Genomic DNA, 17,103 nt, shown 5'->3' with positions numbered 1-17,103 from the left:
GAACACACATGCACAAACACACAGAACATGCACACACATGTGCACACCATGAAGCTAGGGTTGCCTTGGGGCCTCATGAAGTGGAAACCCCCTTGGTATAATGCCCTCTACCAAGGAGGTGCCATAGAAGTTGATCAGCAAGGGTGCACTCCCTGCCCGCACGCAGATTCATCTCCACTGGGAGAAGAGTTAAGCCCTCGGGTGGTAACCAGAGTGAGCAGAGGCAGTGGAGCAAGAAGAGCGTGGGGTGGAAGGGCCTCCTCATGGGGAAGGAAAGTCTGTGTAGAGACTTGCAGACAAAGCTCTGCCAAGCTATGGACAGAACCTCTGGAGCCCAGAACCCAACCTGAGCTCCAGCCCCTGAACAGCAAGGACCACAGGGCCAGGGCCATCAGGTGTGGGGTTTACAGACTCACCCTTTAAGCGCATCACAAAGAATAGTTACATTTCTTTGTAATTACACTTTTTAAGCAATCATCTTACACTCAGTTTTGCATAAAAATATCAAAATTAAATAAAACACTGGCTGAAAACTTTATATGTGGTTTGGAAAGGACATTTGAGAAGCACACGAAGGCTACAGACCCCTTTTCCCAGAGGAAAAAAGGCCAACACACACTCACACACAAAATCTTAAATGCATTCTGGGGGTCCTGAGTCACCAAGGCCCACCCAGGGGCTTCACTCCACTCGCCTCCACAAAACAACTGGGGACGACTCCTGGCCACTTTGCCCCACCTCCAAATGACTCCACGTTCCAAGACATCTGTTTTTTTAACACAGTAAAAAATATTAATCAGACCGACATACACTGCAACATGGACAAACCTTGAAAATACCATGAAAGAAGCCAGACACAAAAGGCCACTAATTGTATGATTCCGTCTACAAATATCCAGAAGAGGCAAATCTAGAGACAGGAAGTAGATTAGTGGTTGCCAGGGGCCAAGATGGGCAAAAGGGGAGTGACTGCTCATGGGGACGAGGCTCCATGTTGGAGTGATGAGCATGTTTTAAAAGTGATTGTCATAATGAGTTGCACAACTCTTTGAAAGTACCAAAAACCACTGAACTGTGCCATTTCTATTGGTGTACTCAATGGTATATAAATTGTATCTCAGTAAAGCTGTTAAAAACATTAATCACTTCCCTCATATTAACTTACAGAACTAATTTTATAGAATTTGGAATATTATTTATCCTTATAACATTTAGAAACTTAATGTTTTATTCTTACATATTCCTTTCTCAACTGTTTTATGGCAGGCTAACCACTGAAAGACCAGGCTGTTAGTGTCTATTGTGCATTAAAAAAAACTTTTAATAAAATAATTTGCAAAAACAGAAACTGTGGAAGTATTTTTTTCTAAGTATTAAAAAAATATTTTTAAAGAGGTCAAACTAAATTTCAATCCATAACTAGAAAAAGGATATTTCCTCAGCAACAAAGGCTTTTGGTTGATATAAAATGTATCTAAAATTAAGCCCCATCAAAAAAATAAGAGGGTGTTCCCAGCCCATCCTGTAAGGCCCAAATCATCCTGCTATCAAAACCAAAATACCACAGGGAAACTGCAGACCGTTGTCCCTACTGAACATAGATGCGAAATCCTTAGTAAAACACCAGCAAACTGAATCCAGCACCATAATGAAAAGAATTATACATCGAAATCAGGCGCAATCTGTCCCAAGGAAAGTAAGGATGGCTTGACATAGAAAATCAATGTAATACACCATATCAATAGAATAAAGTACAAAAACAACAGATCTCAAAAGACTGAAAAAGTAAATCCAATAGTCTCATGATTAAAAATAATAAAGATTGAAAAAACTAGGACTAGAAGAGAATTTCCTTGGATAAAGGGCATCTCAAAAATCCCACAGCTCCCATCACACTTAAAGGACAAGACTGGGTGCTGTACCATGATCAGGAACGAGGCACAGGGTCCCTCACCACTTACATCGATGCTGCACCATATACTCCAGCCAGGGCAGAGAGGAAGAGGAAACAAAGACACCAAATAGAAAAGGAGGAAATAAAATTATGTCAATGTGCAGGTGACATGATCCTGTATATGGAAAATCTCAGACTCCATTAAAAAAAAACTGGAACTAACAAACAAGTACAGCTAGGTTGGGGGACACAAGATCAACATACAAAAAGTCAACTGGACTGCCGTACACCAGCAAGAACAGTCTGAAGTAAACTAAGAAAATAATTCCATTTATAGCAGCAATAAAAATAACATACTCAGGAATAAATTAAACAGAAGTGCAAAGCTAATCATCTGAAAGTTATAAAACATTGTTGAAATTAAAGAAGACCTAAATAAATGGAGAGACCTTCCAATTTCACAGGTGGGAAGACTGAACATATGTGACAACACTCCTCACAGGTGACAATACTCCTCGAAGTGATCTAGAGTCGGGAGTCGGTGCAATGCCTGTTAAAATCCCAAAGGCCTTGTTTACGGAGGAGGACCGTATAGGCCAGCCTAACAGAAGGGACCAGAACAACCCCCCCATCCTGTGGGCCATCCTAACCCTACCAACTTGACTGCTAAGTGCTGACATTGGCCAAGGGCGGCTCTCACCAGTTTCTCCTTGTCTCTCTGCCACTTCTTCCACTTGTCCGTGTCTGCCCGGCTCTGCCTCGTCTCCACTCTTCTCCTTGTGTCCTCGAATCCTTGCTCTGCCAGCCTCGAGTGTAACTGCTCTAACTCTGCCTGCAGCTGTGTGGGCTTCTCCCTCTCCCTGTCCCGATCACAGCTCAGCTCTGGTTTGGGGGTCCGCAGGGCCCGCACAGCGGACCTCAGCCTGGCACTCACCTCCTTCTCTCTCTCGAGCTCTGCACAGCGCCTCTGCACCTCAGCCTCCAGCTGCTGCTGGGCGTGCACAGCGTGCTGCTGCACTTTCTCCAGAGTAGCCTGAAGCTCTGCCACCCGGGTCGTCTCATCCTTCAGCTTCCGCAACAGAGCACGGTGTGCCTGTGTCTCCTGGTGAGCACAGGACTCCTGCGCCCGACGGCTCAGCTGCTCCGTCAGAACTCGCTCGTGCTGCAAGGCCTCAGACAGCTCCAGGGAGCGGCCCTGCGCAGCCTCCAGGTTCCGGTGTAGCTTAGAGACCCGGCTGCGTTCCTGCGCCAACAGCGCCTCGCAGCGTGAGGACTCAATCTGTAGCTCCTTCTGAAGGTTGTCCTTTGCTGTCTGCTCATGTTTCAATGCTACACACAGCTGGTTATTCTGAGCATACTGCTTCTCCAAAGCTATTCTTAACTCCTGAATACAGGAAATATAAGATAAAAAAAATTAAATCAGGAGTAAAGTATCTAAACAGTTTTCCTGCCCAGCAATTATACACATTTACCCTGTGAATGAAAGAGGTATGTGCAGCTGACCCTTCAACCGTATGGGTATTAGGGGCATTGACCTCTCTTGAAGTCGGAAATCTGCATGTAACTATAGTCGGCCCTCTGCACATGCCGATCCCCAGCTGCAAAGATGATCCTCGGGACAATGCAGGTTTGAAGTGCCCCAGTCAAATGAACAGTGGTCAACAGGAGAAACCACATGGAAGTGGACCCATGTAGTTCAAACCCATATTTTTCAAGGGTCAACTGTATAATAATTTTTGTTACCTTTTTAAGTAAACGCACACACACACCTGGGTTCATTTTCCCTTCCTTAGAATCACAGCACCCAGGACACTAGAAGACACATACATGCAGTTTGTGCTGAACCATGATCTGTGCTACGGACGGCTTCACTCTAAGTGGGGAACTGATGGTCAGCCTGCCCAGGACTATAGAACACCTGCTGAAAACGTGGTCATCAAGCTGCCGAACAAAACACCGATTCACACACATGCCATACATCACACATAGGAGCCGGTTCACTGCCATTTATCCAGTCGACATGGGTTTCTGATGCTATGCCTCTTGCAGAAGGCCAGTAAAATGAGGAGGTTGCATCTACCCTCAGAGACGGTGGGGCCCTGAGCGGCACAGTGCCAGCATCACGATCATCATACAGTCTGTCACTGTAAAGCTGCTGGGTGCTTTACCCAAAGATGCAGCCCTACCTCGCTGTCTCAAAAACCCTCTCACCAAGGCTCACTGTCCCCAATAAGAATAAAAGCAGCATCAAAGAGAACACCCCCCCACCCCCCATTTTCCATCCCTGGATAGTGTGGTGACTAGGCTAGCGCGGGTCCCCTCACCTCCAAGGCCTTGGAGTTCTGGCCCTCCCTCTGCAGCTGCTGCAGCTGCTCCTGCTCCAGCCGGCTCTGCAGGGCATGCTCCTTCCCACGCTCGTTCTCTAGCTCCTGAAGCGTGGCCTTCAGGTCATTCTCCTTGCTGTCCAGTATGGACCTGAGTGAGGAAAGAGGCCATCATGCCCCACGGTGCACAATGCTCCAAAGGGGCATGGGCTAGCCCCCAAGGGCGGGGGCTTCCAGGATGAGGCAGGTGAGCCCTGTTGCTTCCTCATATCTGCACACATGCTCAGTCCCCCCTTCCTGCTCTAAACCCACGGGATCAGGGTGCCTTTGTCCAACAGTTACCGAGCATGCCACACAAGTCAGGGCAATGCAGGCTCTGTTTCTTCATTGCCAAGAAAGATGTGGTGAAACTACGTAACTTCCATTTATTCAGCAAAAGGTCTGATGACAGCCTGGGGGCTGGTGGGCTGCGTATCACAGGCAGTGCCATACCTCAGTTGGAGAACCTCCTTCTGCACGTCATTGAGGGACTTCAGCAGCCTCTCGTTGTCCTGTTTACACTCACAAAGCTCAGATTTCAGAGCTTTGACTGTGTTCTGCTCCACTGCCAGCAGCTTTCGGATGTTATTTGCTTTCTCTTGCTCTTCACTGAGAGTTTTTTGTAGATCACTTGCTATACATTTTTCCTGTTCAACCTTATATGCCAGTAACTCAACTAAGAAAGAGATTAAAGAACATAAAATAGCATTATTCACAAATCCAAAGAGAGCTATACAGATAATTCAGTTATAAACAGCCAGTAAGAGGATAGGGAGAATGAAGTTTCTGTAACCTAAAAGCTGCTGCTTCTGATAAAGCCAGGACACTCAGGGACAGATTCCTTCTGTCTGTTGCTGGTTCCTCCATCACGCATGGCACCAGGACTCTCCCTACTGGCTGGGAGCACCCACAAACTCATGGGCAGAGAGTGTGCATGACTCACATGGGCCATGTGAACACAACGTGGCTTCCCAGGATGGGCCACATGCCTTCTCGGGCCCTGTAGCAATTCACAACCATAATGCAAGACTGCTCCCCTAGAGAGACTTGGATGGCTATCATTTAGCTCCCAAAACTAGGAAGAGAAGGGATTTGTCAGAGCTGGCAGAGGGCATCTATGAAGACCAGAGCTAATGTCCTGTTTAAGAGTCAGACACAGAGTACTTCCCCTGCAGCCAGGAGCAGGGCCAGGCATTCCATTCATGGCTTGCTCATGGGCCTGACCCATGGTCAGCAAGAGAAGGGGGTACATGGGAAAAATAAAATGTTTTTTTTATTCACAGGTGATTTGAGTGTCTATATTAAAAAACAAACAAACAAACAAAAAACAACAACCCAAAGACTAAATGTACAAACTACAACAGCAACTCAAGCCCAGCTCAAGCTCTAGGGACTCTCTCAGACATGATCCTGCTGGGGCCCAGCACACCAACTCAGACATCAGCCCCCTCTAACCATCTACAGGGACCTTTGGCAAAGCTTCTGCCCTGACTGGTCTCTCAGCGTGGTTTTTACGCAGAGTTCTTATGTACCAAGAAATATTGCAGCCACAGTGTTCTGGTGAGGAGGCTGACAGTCCCTGTACTCAGGACCTGGAGAAACCAGGACGTCACTGCTGCCACCAGATCCAGCTCTGAGCAGTCCAGCAGGGCTTCGCTAACCTGTGTGCCACCTTACCCACCAGGTGAACCTCAGGTGGGCAGGTTTCTCAGGGCTGGGACTCCGGGGCTGAGCCTACCTTGCCTGCGCAGCTGGTGCTCTTGCCGGCTCCCGCGGGCCTCCGCGCTGGTCAGCGCCGTGCACAGCTGCTGAAGCTTCTCCTGGTTCTGCAGGTGTGTCAGCCGCAGCTGGGCTCGCAGGGCTTGGATCTCGGACAGCAGGCTGCTCCTGTCGGACTGACGCAGGTGCTCCAAGGACTTCTCCTGCAGGTCCCCCTGGAGCCGGGCAAAGGAGGACCAGCAGTCAGATAAAAAGGCTCTGCAAGGAGGGGGAGCCCACCCCCATTGGGAAACAGGATGAAAAGGGAGCATGTCCCAAGTTCTGGGGGCTTCGGACAGGATCAGCCCACCCTCCACACACTCAAGCCTCCAGTGTTGCTGTTATAAGCCGCTGACTCTGAGTCCGACTGGGGGTAAGAACGTACTCGCCAAGGACATGAGTGACCCTCCATCGCCAGTACCTTGGTCTCGGTCTCTAGGCCTGGCCGGTGCCCAGGGACTGCTCTGACCTGCCGCGCACCCCGCGTCTGCAATTGTGCCCTCTTACAAGGGAACTGGTGGCAACAGGACGCCTAAGGCCTTCACAGTGCCGACACCCCGACCTCCAAGCCTGGGCTCAGTGCTCATAACCTGGGGCCGGGCGGCCTGGAAATGCTTTTGCTTTCAAGGAAAGGCCAGTCATTTCTAGAATAGAGTGAGGTATAAAGGAGGGTAGGGGCACTGGACTTTCCTTCCATGTTGTAGAATCCATGCGGAAACATGGAGTGTTACACTTGGTCTGAAACAGGGTTTCCTCTTAGTCAGTGGCATGCTCCCAGGTCAGGTGAAACAGGGCTAAGCTTTAAGGTTACCCCGGCCCAAGCTCACCTGCTCCTGGACCACCTTCTGCAGCCTCTCCACCAGGGCACCATGGGCCCTGGGGCCAGAGCCGCAGAGCTGTGGCTGCAGCTCCATCGTCAGCATCTCCCGCTCCTTTTCAAATGTCCCCTGGACGACCTGCAGGAACTCCCCTCTCCAGTCGAGGCAGGTATCAGAAGGTTCCTGCAACTGGAACAAGCAGCTCAGTGTTTACACAGATACGTCTACAGGTTAAAACAGGAGTCACCCTGACAGGAGAGGAGACACATGAGGACCCAGGACCGTCTCGGGCACAAAAGGCCGATGCTGCAATCTAAGCAGAGAAGAAGCCACTGAAGATGATGTTGAAATAAGGTCAAGCAAAGTCATCGGGCAAACCTCTTTTTCCAACACAAGGCCCTGTTTCTGGGGCAGCCCTGAGGCCGGAAGTGCCATTGGGTGTGTGTGTGCCAGTGCACACGACTGCACAGGGTGGGGGTATGTGTGCACATGCATACGATGTGGGTATTGCACCCTCAGGCCACCTGCTCTGGCCCCTCTCCCCGGCAGGTCCAGCCTAGGGTCCTGCTCACTGCTCTCTCCAAAGCCCGTGGCAGGTCGGCTCCCTTTGAACATGGGTCACATTTGACCCTCACCTCTGCGCTGCCCCCACTCCTGGCCCCCCTGGCTCCTTGACGGCAGGTTGGACACTGAGACTCTATGGGCTCAGGCACGGCCCCCATACCCACCTGCTGAAGGCCCCCGCTGCCCTACAGGGCTTAGAACAGGTGTGCACGCGGCTGGTGCCCAGGAATGCGAGTGAGAGGGTCGCTGGTCAAGAGCATGGTCTTCCTGCCACCACTGACCACCACTTGTTCCCTATTCCGGCTTATTTGGCAAAGAAATTCCCTCAAATAAGTCCAAGCCCACTGTTTTTCTTCTCTTACATAAACACCTCTGTACCTTCTCTCCCTGTTGAGGTGTTGAGGTCATGTGCCCCCTCAGAGCTGGCACTGTCTCCAATAGGCCCTGGCCCCCCCTCAGGAAGTGCCTGATGGGGGCGCTTGGCTCGCCCTTGCTCAGTGCACTGGGGTATCCATGGTATTCGGACAGGGCCAGGATGTGGTGGCTCTCGTCATACACCATCTGCAGCAAAGCCTACAACAGGACAAGCATTTCAGAAAGAAGGAAAAGCAGTCTGAAAGTCCTCATTCATTCACTGTCCTGTGCTCACTGTGAACGCTCGCTGGGGCTGCCTGCATGGAACTCACCATGGCCTTTGTACCAAAGAGCAGAGCCTGCTGTTCTATGAGGTTTTCAAATGTTCCTCTGCCATAACCATCAGAGGCAGCAGGAAACTGGTTTTGAAAGAGTGTATTTCTGTATAAGCCACTCAAAGGACAATCCCCATGACTTAGCTATCCCATCTGGACACTATCCCTCCCCTAAGCCTAAGAGAAGCTCAGGGCAGGACCTCGGGCCAACTTCTGCAGATAGTTCATGAAGACTCTGTGCACTTTCCTGGTTCTCCTGGGATCACAACTGCCACACTATAGGGAAGCCTCATGGGAAGTATGTACATGTGTCCCAAGTACTACAGATGGCACCAGGACAGCTATTGACCACTTTGGCCCTCCAGTGCCCCAAGACATGGGGTGCAGAGAAACAGTCTCCAACGTGCCCTGTATCCCTGCCTGCAGGGTTCTGTGAGCACAGGAGAGGGTCCTTCACTATAAAGCAATGGGAAACTGGGACACGCACACAGCCATCTGTGTCCTGCCCAAAGAGGCTGAGAGAGGAGGAAGGCGGCTTTCTAGAGCTGTCCTCGTGGAGAAGCTGGTGTTAGCACCAGTACACTCCTCACTTACATGAAGCATAAAAAGGTAGGAGGGAGCTGAAGCTGAGTTGTCTAAGCAAAGCGTGATCCTCATGCCACATTCCAAGGCCCATGGCGCAGTTAGAGTGGACCAGAGACGGAGCCCACCACTGCCCATTACCTTAACTTGCTTCGCGTGGGCTTCCCTCTCCTTCATAGCTTCCAGTGGCTGTCGGAAGCTTCCTGAGGCAGGGGGTGGCGCTGCAGGACTAGCCGTGGGAGCTTCATGTTCTCTCGAACCTTGGTTTAGTATCTCTCCACAGCCAGAGCCACTACCTAAAAACACACCACCAAGTCAGGGTCTAAAACTGCATGTCTATGGATGCTCTGCAGAGTGCAGAGGAGTGTCAGACCCCCCCCACTGGCCTGTGAGGCTGGGCCCCAAAACACCCGAAGAGCTATGACTGCAATCCTCTCCCTGAAAAAAACATTAGATGAGAACTACATGCACTAAGAAAAACTGTATTTTGCACAATTAAAATGTTAATATTCATGATTTTAACATAAACCTTATGGATATTTCAGTCATTTTTATACAGATGTGGATGTGTTTTCCTCATCCCCAAAAGACAGAACAAACCTGCAAGACTGTGCAGAGCCAAGTGCTGTAGCCAACAGACATATACAAACCCCAGGAGGGGGTAAAGACAGGGCAAGATTCCGGCCCTTGAGGACAGAGAGGATGGGAGGGCAGGAAGTGAGAGGTAACAGCAAGGACAGGTTGAGAGCAGTTGGACAAGCAGCAGGTGTCTCATCAGACAAAGGTGAACGTGCCTGGCCTAGATATGTGGTGTGGAGTGAGGGGTAGAAAAGCCCTAAAACTAGCCAGCAGGACTGGGGAACCCCAGAATTAGAGGCTCTAGGAACCTCTAACGAGAGAGGGGCCTTAAATCAGAATTCAAAACCAATCAGTAGAGTGTAGGCCCCTGATCCATTCCTAAGCCCTGCAGTGCAGGAGGGTGGAAGCATGTGCTCTGGAAAATGGAGGGGGCACCCAACAGGAAAGCAGCCTCAGATCTTCTGGCTGCTCCTTCCCACCAGCACCCAGCTTGGGGCAGGGAGAATTTTGGGGGGCTGTTGGCAAGGCCCCTCGGCACTGGGCTTCCAGAGGGCCATTCAGGCAGCCCTGCTGAGTAGTCCAGGTTTTCAAACAGGCCAAGAAATGTTCAAACACAAAAGGCAGAGAGAAATAGAGACAGAGAGACAGGCACCACACGCAGCAAACAAGGCAAATGTTAGCACCGGGGAATTGGTGAAGGACGTACAGGAATTCTCAGTGCTCTCTGGACTCTGAAACTGTATAAATAAATAAATAATGACAAACTCACTGTTTTCACTTCCACTGCTTTTTCCTTCTAACTCAAGAGGAGGTAATCTTGACTTTTCTTGAGAATCAAGAGATGTTATGATAAAATCCTCAACATCTTTCTCCTGTTAAAATGGGTAGAATTTTAAGTGTTTATAAAATAGCAACTTATTACATCATGGAGTTGAACTCCCCAGATGGAAACTTTCTAAGACCTGAATTTATCTTCCCACAAAGAACCCAAGCAAAAGGGTTCAAAGCTTATGGGTATATTAAGGTCACATGCTTCTAACAATTTAATCAAATTCATCCACAGTTCTTTAGAAATATTTTTTAAAAGTCACTAGCAAATATTTCAGATTATAATATTTGTACATGAAATAGTACAACATAGATGCTTCAAATAAAACATATCCCCTAATTTACTTTTCATTTTCTCTAACTCAAGATAAACAAAATATCAAAGTCATGCTAGGAAAGACATAATATAACAAAAATAATAAACTGAAGTGTTCTTGAAATTAATTAGCATTACATGCGGAACCTGTTAAATATGCAACACAACTAAAAATACATCTAAAAAATATATTCTAAACAAAGAACCCATATGCAAACGACACATACAGACGAGTTTATGACTGTACTTCTTGAAGTCAGCACTAAGAAACAGTCTTGGGGTGAACTTCTGAGAAGAACAAAACTTCGCATATATTTTCAAAAACCACTCAAGGGTCTAAATGTGCATATTACAGTGGATTAAGGTAAGTCTTGCAGAAAGCTGACACTCCCTATACACAGCTGACCAGGGGACCATGAGGTGCTCGCCCAGACCCAGCCCACAGGCCTGCAGGAGGTGAGCCAACAATGGCTGCTGCTGTGACACAATGGCCATGCAGACACAGCCCCATGGGAACATACTGGGAACCTTGGTACCCTAGACACTGAACCAGGACAGCACCCGGGAAGCCAACCTACCACAGTTGTATGATGCACATGATAGTCAGCAGAGGGAGTCCTGTCTGCGGCCAATGACGACTCTGACCAACAAGGGGCTTTTACGGCCGCTGACCCCCCGAGGGAAGAAAGAAGTCCCGACTGGTCAGCCTGGAGCAGTGAGGGGCCCATTCTGTCTCTCAGGGAGGTATCCAGGCTGTGCTGGCTCATGGCGTCCAAGCAGGGTGTCAGGGGCAGACTGGGCAGGGTCTCAAGCGTTGAGTCCTTCCTGACAACCTCAGGAGAGCTCCAGGAGGATAGGTCCATTACGTTGAGTGCATTCTTCTTGGGCTCAGCCTCCTCGGTATAGGTTAAGTCACAAGAGCTACTAGGCAAGTTCACCTGTAAACAAAGTGACCCATCCTGCAAATCTACCTTGTCTTCCAAGGGAACATTTGACATTTCATTTTTTATCAATGACTCTTGATTTCCAATCATGTCAGTTAGATCCCGTGGGATTTTATTGATATTAATTGCATCAACAAGAGATGATTGGTCAGTTTCTTCACCATTAGTGGAACTAGCCCTCGAACTGTTTTCTAAAATATGAGAGAATGCCAATGGCTCTTCAGAGCTGAAATCCTCTGTCTTGATGTTCTGGAGGTTCATAGAATATACCAGACGGTTCAGTTTTTCTTGCAGCTGTTTCACCTGAGTAATGAGATCAACTTTCTGCAGCTTAATATCTTCCAGTAGTCTTTCCTAAGACAAAGCATGCATAAATAAAATAACTGCATTACACAGTGTAACATCTGTCTTAGATAGTTTTATGAGCCAATTTTAGAGACTGAGCATTTAACAATGAGATTCTGCAATGAGCACTTTTATTCCTCTAGACTCAAGATTTTAACTTTTTAAAATTTCTCAAAAGACAGAATAAAGCCTTAAAGATCTGTGCCTAAAAGTCTCCCCATCAGGACATCAACTACAGTGGCAAAATCCTGTCTGATGTAACTATTTTGGAACTCCAGAGCCTGTTGAAGGTTCATAACTGTCTGAGGAAGGCTTGGAATGTAAATTGTAGTCAATCTGGGTCAATTTCACCCCTTAGAAGAATGGCAGCTACCTATTCTCCCACCCCAAGAAGAAGTAGCCAGCGCTGTGTGTATTCCTGATGTGGCTTATACACACATTGCAGAAGTCAGGGTGGGCAAAAAGGACACTACTATCCAAGCACTGGGGATCTGTGCTCCCACTGTTGCTTCTGATCACAGAGGTGCAGAGAGAGGTGGGAGGCCATGGTTGCAGCCTCTACTCCTCTGGCTGAAGTGAAAACCAGAAGATTTAAAGGGCTATTCCTTTTTTCTGCCCCTGCATTTTTTCTTTTTGGGAAGAAATTAAAAACTTGGACATTCAAAATCAATTACATATACAGAGGAAATCAGAAAGTGACTATGTGTGTCCAGGAAAAGATCTGAGAAGAGCTGAAGTTGTCACCTCAAGCTGGTCCTCAGCACAGAGACCGCCTACAGCAAACACACTAAAAACAAACAAACAAACAAAAACACAGCAACCCCTGAGGAAGACGGAGATTTCTGATTTCCAGGTTTGCCAGGTATATTCAAATGGTCAGTGTTCAACAACAACAACTACAAAAAAACAATCACATGGCATACATACAAGGACACAGGGAAGTATGGCTCCTTCAGAGGAGATGAACAATCAACAGCAACTACCCAGGAAAAAGACCTTATACATCTAGTAGACAAAGACTTTGAAAGAATTGTCTCAAAAATGCTCAAAGAGCTAAAGAAAGATGTAGAGAAAAAATTTTTTTAAATGTATAAACAAAATAGAACCATCCATGAAGACACAGAAAACCTAAAAAGAAACCAAAAAGAAATTATGGAGCTGAAACCTACAATAACTGAAATTTAAAAAATTACACTAAAGGGATTCAAAGGTAGATTTGCAGAGGCAGAAGAAAACATTGGTGAACTTGAAGATAGAACAATGGAAAATACTGAGTCTGAGGAAAAGTTTTAAAAATCGAGAAAAGTGAATGGAGCCCAAGGGACCTGTGGGATACCACCAAGTGGATCAACACACTCACTGTCGGAGTCCCAGAAGAGAGAGAAGACGGGAGAATATTTGGGGACATAATGACTAAAAACTTCCCTAATTTGATGAAAGGTATGAATGTAAACATCCAAGAAGTTCAACAAACTCCAAGTACGATGAGTTCAAAGAATTCCACACTGAGACACATTATAATCAAACGTTCAAAAGACAAAGAGAATTTTAAAAACAACAAGAGCAAAATGACTCATCATACACAAGGGATCCTCAGTAAGATTATCTGCACATTTCTCATCAGATACGTTGGAGGTCAGAGGACAGTGGGTGACATTCAAAGTGCTAAAAAAATTAAATAAAAAACTGTCAACTAGATCTGCAAGAAATACTCGAGGGTGTCTTGTGGGGTAAAATGAAAAGACACTAGACAGTAACTCAAACTATATGGAGAAATAAAGATCTCAATAAGAGTAAATACATGGGCAATTATAAAAGCTAATGTTACTACAACAATGGTTTGTAACTCCACATTTTGTTTTCATCATAATTTAAATATGTTAAAGAAAATATTAGTCTAAAAGAGTATTACTATAACTTTAGTTTTAACTCCCCGTTTATTTCCTACGTAATTTAAGAGTTTAATGCATTTAAAAGAATTATTAGTTTGTTTTGGGGCATAAAAATGTAATTTTGAGACATCAAAAACTGTAAAGGGTGCGAAGGAACTGTAAAGGAAGAGTTTTTGTTACTGAAGTTAAGCAGGTATAAATTCAGATCTGAGTGTTATAATGTTAGGATGCTAAGTGTAATCCTCATGGTAACCACAAAGAATACAGCTATACAATATACAAAAGGAGAGATAAGAAATAATTAAAATATTTCACTATAAAAAAATCAACTATATACAGAGAAAATAGTAATGAAGAAAATGAGAAACCAAGAATAAAAAAAAACAACCTATAAGGCACATAGAAAAACAAATAGCAAAATAACAACAGTACATCCCTCCTGATCTCCTTATCAGTATTTACTTTAAATGTAAATGAAAGCTTTCTAATCTAAGGTAGAGATTGACAGAATGAATAAACACATGACCCAGGTATATAACTATATGCTATCTACAAGAAGCTCACTTCAGACCCAAAGACATGAATAGGTTCAAAGTGAAACAATAGAAAAAAATATTCTATGCAAATATTAACAAAGCAAGAAACTTAACAAAAACAAACAACCTGATTTTAAAATGAGCAAAGGACATGAACAGATATCTCTCCAAAGAAGATATACAGAGGGCCAAAAAGCACATAAAAAGATACCCACTATCACTACTCACTAGGGAAACGCAAATCAAAACTAGCTCCTAGATAATGCTTAAATGAAACATATAGGAAATTTCAAAACAAATCTGAACATCTATGAGAATATGATGGACTCAGAGAACATGTCACTGTCTACAACTGACGCTGTGCGTGTATCACTGCAGCAAAAATGCCACAGAGAATATTGTTCATGGTTGGCTCCATCCGTCTCTCCTGAAAGGGGGCCAAGTACCTTCAATGTCCCTGATGCTTTGCCATGGTCCTTGGCACTCAAGTGCATTTCGTTTTTCATCAGAAGTAGCTCAGACTCCAGCTGCCTCTGGCAAACCATGAGCACTGACATCACGCTGTCTTGCCTGTGGCGACCTGGGTGGTAGATGGATGCCGGGGCTTTGGCAGACTGCAGCTCATCCTTCACAGGACTCTGCAATAGGAGGAAAAATGACGTTGATGCCGTAAAGACGATGTTAAACACACGACAGCCACAGTGCAGGGAGGCCAGCTGTGGGTGGCTGCAGGCTCTGGAAGCCCTGAAGCATGAGACCAGAGCTGCATGCAGACCTGCTGCCTGCTCATAAACCACAACGGGTCAAAATGTGCTGGAAGCTGAGGACTCTGAGGGCACAGGCAGCAGCTGTGATAGAATGGGGTCCGCTCAACACAGAACCGTGAGCCGATGGGGGAGGCAGGCAGTGAATCCTCAAGAGTTCTGCTCCAACACAATTTAAACCATGTTTTTAAAAAAAGAGCTTGAAACATTTTACACTGGAAATGTTGATAAAAGATAAACCATTTGATTAGATGTCTAACACAAGATTGAGCTCCACATCACTGAATATTCCCTATCAAAAAAAAAGTGTTTTAAAAAGCTTAAATAATTTAGAGCAATTAAGTTTAAAATTGTACAAAGAGCAAAACCCAGCCTAATCTCACTGCCTTGAGATTCTATGGACCCTAAATGGGTCAGGGCCCCAGGCCACCACAAACTGCAGACTCACTTCCCCTCCCTGGCAAGAGCCACCCATTGGAAACTGCATCCCCAATTGCCCAGCACAGAGAAAACGGTTGTTAATTAAAACAGAAACAGAGTAGGAGAGTAAGGAAAAGGATTCAGTTTCCTTAACAGAACCTCCAACTCCCTCTGCCCCAGCTCCAGTGGTTGGCCACCGGCTGCCTGGGTCAGGGCCTTCCGCAGAAGCCAAGTACACCCCAGCTCCTGCAGCGCACCCCAGCCCTCTGTACACAGGCTGCACCTGTGGAACTCCAGGGGAACCAGGCCCACCTGTGGATCACCGCCTTGGCCACAGGAGGCCGCAGTCTGCTGCCTGCTGCCCACGTTCTGTCCCAACTCTTCATCACATGAGGCCTTGTCACCCCTGGCCATCCATCCCTGGGAGCTGTCCTTCACACGAGGGAGTACGGGGGCCCCACATGCCTGCTGCATGTCCAGCTCCTTCTGGCACCTCAGAAACTGCTGGTTCAGTGCCTGCAGCTGGCGGCTGAGGCGGACACACTGCACTCGGAGCCGCTGCAGCTCAGGGGGCTCGCACATGGTGCCCAGGGGCTGCTGTTCGAGGGTGCGGTGGAGGCGGGTGAAGGCCAACAAAATAGCCTCCAGTTCGGTGGAGTGGGCTGATCGCCTTCTGTTCATAGCCTCGATTTCCAAATCTTTCTGGGCAATCTCTGCATCCTTTGCTTTGAGAGCAGCCTCAAAATCTTGGATCTGGGAGGCTAAGCCCTGAACCTCAGCCTCCTGCAGGACAGCGGCGGGCCCCAGCTGAGCTAGCTGCCTCGCCGCAGCCTCCTCCGCAACCCGCAAACGCTGCTGCAGGGCCTCCAGGGCCTGGCCGTGCTGGCGCTCCTGCTCAGCCAGCAGCTGGCTCAAGGCCTCCTTGGCCACCAGTGCAGCCTGGAGCTCCGCCTGCAGCGCAGCCTGAGCCTCAGCGCCCTCAGCCTGCAGGCAGCGCATCCCACGCTCCAGCTCACTCTGGAGGTCCTCGGCTCGGCTGTCGCCAAGCTCATGCTCGGCGGGCCCCCCACGGGTCAGCTCCTGCTGCAGTTTCTCGATGACCTCATGCAGCTGCTCAATCTCCTCTGCTTTATCCTTCTGCAGCCGCTCCTGGTTCTCCTGCAAAGTCTCGATAATGGACTTCAGTTCCTCCACTTCACAGCTTCTACTGTACATCACCTGGGGAAAGAGAACATTTCAGACGAGAACTACATAATGACATCAGAACCCCCTCTCAACTCACAGCTCTGAATTCATTGTCAAAAATGGAGGTTGCACAGCTTGAAATACAGAACAGCTGTGGGAACAAACTAACAATGTCACCAGATGACAGTCAATATTTGAAAACCCCCCAAAATGCTGCACCCCAACTACTTTCAGTACCTCAAACCAGTAAAAAGGGAAACCCTGTTGCTGCCGGGCAGTCATTCAGACACTCCAACTGAGGCTGCTGTGTGCTGCCACAGACCCCAGCACTCCGCCCTCAGCCCTCAGAACTCAGAGGAAGCTCTAACTTGGCCACTTCTCAGTCAATGACACCTTCATACTAATACTTCACCACCACTTAAATATGTATTTAGTTAATATTTAAAGAAGTCTGATTAGTTTGATTTTCCTAAAGGGAGAATTTAGATTTTAGGTGTCATTCTAACAACAGAACAAGGACAAAAGTAATAAACTCGGGCTAGGGAATTTACATAACGAAGAATGTGACTCAACCAGGCCTACCAGATGCTCCCACGCTGTGTATTCATGCAGGGACATGGGGACCT

General features: G+C 47.3%; 1 protein-coding gene across 1 annotated transcript in view; it reads right to left on the bottom strand.

Moving 5' to 3' along the window:
- Positions 1 to 17,103, bottom strand: part of PCNT (pericentrin) — a 111,506-nt gene that overhangs the window by 14,252 nt on the left and 80,151 nt on the right. The window contains exons 31-41 of the mRNA XM_090271091.1: positions 15,605 to 16,510; positions 14,555 to 14,746; positions 10,970 to 11,689; positions 10,017 to 10,119; positions 8,810 to 8,964; positions 7,776 to 7,970; positions 6,843 to 7,022; positions 5,996 to 6,191; positions 4,711 to 4,933; positions 4,219 to 4,369; positions 2,595 to 3,278 (exon numbers count right to left, since the gene is read on the bottom strand). Of these exons, the coding sequence (XP_090127217.1) occupies positions 2,595 to 3,278; positions 4,219 to 4,369; positions 4,711 to 4,933; positions 5,996 to 6,191; positions 6,843 to 7,022; positions 7,776 to 7,970; positions 8,810 to 8,964; positions 10,017 to 10,119; positions 10,970 to 11,689; positions 14,555 to 14,746; positions 15,605 to 16,510 (3,705 nt within the window). The remainder of the gene's footprint in view (positions 1 to 2,594; positions 3,279 to 4,218; positions 4,370 to 4,710; positions 4,934 to 5,995; positions 6,192 to 6,842; positions 7,023 to 7,775; positions 7,971 to 8,809; positions 8,965 to 10,016; positions 10,120 to 10,969; positions 11,690 to 14,554; positions 14,747 to 15,604; positions 16,511 to 17,103) is intronic.

The sequence above is a fragment of the Furipterus horrens genome, unplaced genomic scaffold, assembly GCF_987537825.1.
Source record: "Furipterus horrens unplaced genomic scaffold, mFurHor1.1.pri manual_scaffold_1, whole genome shotgun sequence".
Taxonomy (NCBI): Eukaryota; Metazoa; Chordata; class Mammalia; order Chiroptera; family Furipteridae; genus Furipterus; species Furipterus horrens.
The sequence above is the reverse complement of the archived record's forward strand: the minus strand, read 5'-3'. Positions and strand labels throughout refer to the sequence as shown.